At 44.0% G+C, this 5,000-nt stretch overlaps 1 protein-coding gene across 4 annotated transcripts in view; it reads right to left on the reverse strand.

Annotated features, from left to right (window-relative positions):
* The window catches only part of grip1 (glutamate receptor interacting protein 1), a 350,390-nt gene that overhangs the window by 23,913 nt on the left and 321,477 nt on the right, over positions 1–5,000 (reverse strand). For all 4 annotated transcript variants that reach the window (XM_062528265.1, XM_062528266.1, XM_062528262.1 and 1 more), the window contains exon 16: positions 969–1,114. In XM_062528265.1, coding sequence (XP_062384249.1) covers positions 969–1,114 — 146 coding nt within the window. The remainder of the gene's footprint in view (positions 1–968; positions 1,115–5,000) is intronic.

The raw sequence follows: 5,000 nt of genomic DNA on the forward strand, positions 1-5,000 counted from the left end.
ACACTCATGTGGTGCAGCCGCAACACCTGGCTATGTCCCACTTGTGTCTCTCCCCAGCACGCTTTTGCACTAACACGCCAGCTCTATTAAGGACAACCAGGGCACATTTCACACTACATACAGTATGCTCGGTCACAGCACAATAAAGCACATTAAAGTACAACTACACTACACTACACATACTACATGTACAGTACATCCTAAAAACTGTTGATACTATGCAATAAAGTATGAAAGCTATTGACACTATTCGGTGAAGTGTTACAGCTATTGACACTATGTAATGAAGTGTAAAAGCTATTGATACTATGCACTTCCATACATATGGAGTTGTGCATTTGGGTCCACGTGCCCACGAGTGAGGACCTGGGTTCCAATCTGACCCGGGTCACTTCCTGGTCACTTCCTGGTCCCACTTCATCTCTCTCTCCCACTCACTTCCTGTCACTATCCGGTCTGTCACATTAAAGCCCACCCCTCCCATAATTAAAGGGACACTTCCCAGTGTCCTACTTGTATGCTTGCTGTGCTAGGGTTCTTGGACTGACCCAGCAGACTGTACTGTACTGTAAGTAAGGTAGACAGTGAGAGGGCTCAGTAGAGGAGACTGGAGTAGTATTCCCATGGGCACCGGGGCTGCTTCTCTTGAGGCTGCCCAGCTTTCATTAGCAGCACACGGGACCATTTCATGCTCAACACCCCCAAGATCAGATAGGAGAGGGGTGTAATTAATCAATTCAGTGCGTGTGTGTGTGTGTATGTGTGTGCGTGTGTGTGTGTGTGTGTGTGTGTGTGAATATATGCCATATGTTTTTGTGGCTATATTTTTTGCAGGTGTAAAAGTAAAATGTGTGTGTGCAATTAAATGTGTTTGAGCGTGTGTGAAAGAGAGTATGTGTGTACACTTGTGAATGTGTGTGTGTATGTGTGTTTGTGTGTGCGAGTGTCCACACGTGTGTGTGAGTTACCAGAGTTGTCCTCGTCCTTGCGGATCTTGAGCTTGACCAGGTCCTCACACTGCTGCAGGATCTGCACGGCGTCCTCCATGGGACAGTTCTCCAGACGGATGTTATCGATGGCCAGGAGCTTATCGCCCAGCTCCAGAGTCCCAGTCCTAACACACACACACACACACACGCACACACACGCACACACACACAGGCACACACACGCACACGCACACACACACAAAGAGAGACAAAGACATGCTTAATTAGTTGCTAGTCAACATGATCACATAACACGTATCAGAGAGAATGAAAAGAGGAAGGGAGAGAAAGGGATGAAGAAAAGGCAGTAGAGAGAGAAAGAGAGAGAGAGAGGGAGAGAGAGAGAGACAGAGAAGCAGAGAGACTGAGAAAGAGATGGAGAGAGAGAGAAAGAGGGTAGAATATCATGAAGAAGAGGAGCAAGAGAGTAGAAGATTACAGCTGGGTTCTCATTACTCTTGCCATGATTTGGACTAATCCCCCTGAAGACGGCCATCTTCCGGATAACCTCTGCAGCGCAGTATGAGAACTCAACGCACAGCACCAATGAGGAGCCAGCAGCTCAGAATAACTCAATAGAGCGATGGTCAGAATCAAATACATATCACGCACACGCACACGCACACGCACACGCACAGCTGTCAACCTTCCCGTTTCATCCGTTTTTTTCCCGCTGTCTTCACGATTTAGGGGAGCTATGCTTTTTAATCTTTTTTTTAGCTCACCTTAACTTAACTGCTTCTGAGTCACTGGCATGGTTATATTACTTTTTTCTGGGTTGAATGATTGCCGTCCCGGTTCCCGCAGCCTTGCCGCCGACCCGAGAGTCAGAAAGTAACAAATAACTTTACGGCGTTACACACATACGTGCCAGGTACCGGCTAGAACAAGGTAGCGATGGAGTTTCCCTGACATTTGTCATGGCAGAGCCGGCGAAAAGAAGGAAAATGCGAGTAAACCGTTGCCGGTTAGGAGGAGGAGTGTCGTAAAATACATACTACAAAATGTAGGGGGAGGTCTGTGCTGTGAGCAAAAAGCGCGTGCGCGCACACACACACACACACACACACACACACACACACACACACACACACACACACACACACACACACACACTTCATACAATCCGTTCACAGAGGCTCTATCACTAGAACCCAGCACAAGTCAGACAGCCACTGAAAGCTCAAAGCACCTTTTAAAAATGTACTCAGTTCCTCCAGAGTTCAGAGAGCTTCTAAAGCCACATTCACTAGACTTCACAGAGCTACTGTGTACTTGAGACATCTGTGCACACATCAGACATCTATTCACACTAAAATGAATAGCAGCATGCTCTTCAGATTAATGCTGCACACTTACAATATACGTGCAAACTTCTGCATTCGCACATGTAAAGCATAAGTAATATGCCTAAGAATAATTCAAATAGCTACAGCATACTGTACGTCAGATACAGTATCATGCACATCTTTGATGTTGTAAGCATTTGCCTCATTAAAGATAGGCTACTGTATGTTTAAACTTCATGTCAGGCAGCTCCCACCTTAGACACATTACACTTAAGAGAACCCTTTCAGAGAGCCTCTGCATACGTACGTATTTAATTACGTAATTAATTAATGTCTTAGTAACCATACTACACATTTCAGATCATTATGGTGTGTTACACCCAAGTCACATGTGAAAGTTACTACACTTCTAGTGCACTGGTGGTTGAACATTCATGTTTGCTGTCCTACACTACAGCACATCTTACTATAGCTCTCCAAAACATCCCTGAGAGTTTCAATGTAGTTCCAGCTATCACTTCTGCTACACAAAAGCTGTGCTAGTTTTACGCTATCACATGATTTTACTTTGTGTGATATTTTTATGTCTGATACGTGCTGTAGGCTACACATCAGATCATCTACCAGTTTTGTTTTCTCAGTGCATCCTCTGAGGTGTTTCACTTGTTACCTCAGTCTGATTTGACATCAGAGGGTGATCAAACTGTTTCTGTTATTGATCCAAAATTCTGCACAAGTCTCTCTTTTTGTGCTATATCTGCTGCCTACTTGGACACCGTTAAAGCCAGATTGAAAATGTACTTTTTCTATACCGGCTCTCCCAGGATTTTAACTTGGCGCTACATTCTTGTATCTGCACTTGATTCTATCTGAGGTTACTATTTGAGCTGAGCTTGTGCAAGGATGCTCTATTGTTTGTCAAGTTTACTTTTTAATAAGGTTGTTATTTTATTGTGCTTTGTTGCAGTTATGATAGTATTCAGTTCTTTTATCCATATTTATGATCTTATGCTGTTATCTATTTTTCAATTTCCATCAGTTTCAGGTTTTGCTTGTTTATGTTCACTTTTCTTGTCTTCTTTAACCATTCTCTTTTTCACTTTTGCTCATCGATACCTCTTTTTTATTATTATTTCACTTTTATTGCACTCCAGGTCTTCTATTTTTCATCTTTTTAGACTCTACTCTTTCAATCTATAACTCTATCATTTTATTCTGGTTGATTTTTTATGGTGATCGATTGGACCTTGAATGGCAAGCACTTTGATACAACTCCTATTGTTTTCAAATGCGCTGTATAAATACTACAAACAAGTGACTTGACAACACGCAGCACAGACAAGCTCTGCTCCCATCAGATAATCACTATCCTACTCAGCCATGGCCATCACAGGGCTCTGACATTAGCTAGTCTATACTGTATGTCTGGCTAATGTACGGAGACACAATGGCTGAATTGTGTCTGCACTGACAGGTTGTGCTACACTGAGAGAGCGCCGTGTCCCTGCAGCGATGTGCCAGCTGCCTCACGCTGTGTCCTGAAAGCTGGAGACCCTCGCTGGAGTGGCCCACTTCCTGTGTCCCTGGCTGGCTGGCTGGCTGGCAGAATTGCCAGGTAAAGAGGCAGCGGCGTTACATAATGGGTGCAGCTAAACTGGGGCATCTACCATCTCCTGCCCAAAAAAGTGGAGAGCAACACACCCCCACCCCTACCGCCCCCTTCGCCACCTCAACCACCCCCGCCCCTCCCCTGATGTTCGTCTAACACCTTTCCTGTTGACAATTACATATTTTTGCTTTTTCTACCCAACTAATTTCCTTTTTAAAATGTAGCTTATTAAATACAGACACACGCGCACACACACACACACACACACACACACACACACACACACACACATAGTGAGGCGACCTAGTTTCATGCAATACCAGGAAGCCTCACACTCTTGTTCTGAAGCTCTAATTAAAACAGCTCAGGGTGGAGCTGCACCAGATGTTCCTGCCTGCCTCGACGGCAACCAACCTTATGTGTGTGTGTGTGTGTGTGTGTGTGTGTGTGTGTGTGTGTGTGTGTGTGTGTGTGTGTGTGTGCGCGTGCATGTGTGTGTCTTTGTGTGTGTGTTGTGTTGTATTGTGTTGTGTTCTATTTTGGACTAGTGTTGAAGTAAAATGACTGAGCCTCACCAGCTCAAGTGTGTGTGTGTGTGTGTGTGTGTGTGTGTGTTCTGATCTGTATTGGACTGTAACGACTACAGTAAAATGATCGAACAAGTGTTGAATAAGGCGACAGAACTTCTCCCGCTAAAGTGTGTGTTTATAGCCAGGTGTCAGGTGATGACACCCAGACAGAGCTATATGTGTGCTACAGTATATGTATGCTGTGCACACACACACACACACACACACACACACACACTCATGCCAGCAGCACACAAAGAACAGGTGGAATTACCTGAAAGTACAACATTACCTGTACCTGAGGATGACTAATATATCTAATACTCTGAGCATGATGAATAATTACACATGTTAATGTAATACCTACACAGTTGAAGTTCTTTATCACTGCATTACTCATTTTGATCATGCATATTAATATGCTTAGCAATGAAGTTCTCAGTTGGTGTTGATGAGTGTGTGAGAGACACTATTCTGTGTAGAATCTTGAGTAAAATATGAGCTGTACATTTTCCAGCAAATTATTTAACACTATTAGTATGAG

Source organism: Sardina pilchardus, chromosome 23, assembly GCF_963854185.1.
Source record: "Sardina pilchardus chromosome 23, fSarPil1.1, whole genome shotgun sequence".
NCBI classification, from domain to species: domain Eukaryota; kingdom Metazoa; phylum Chordata; class Actinopteri; order Clupeiformes; family Clupeidae; genus Sardina; species Sardina pilchardus.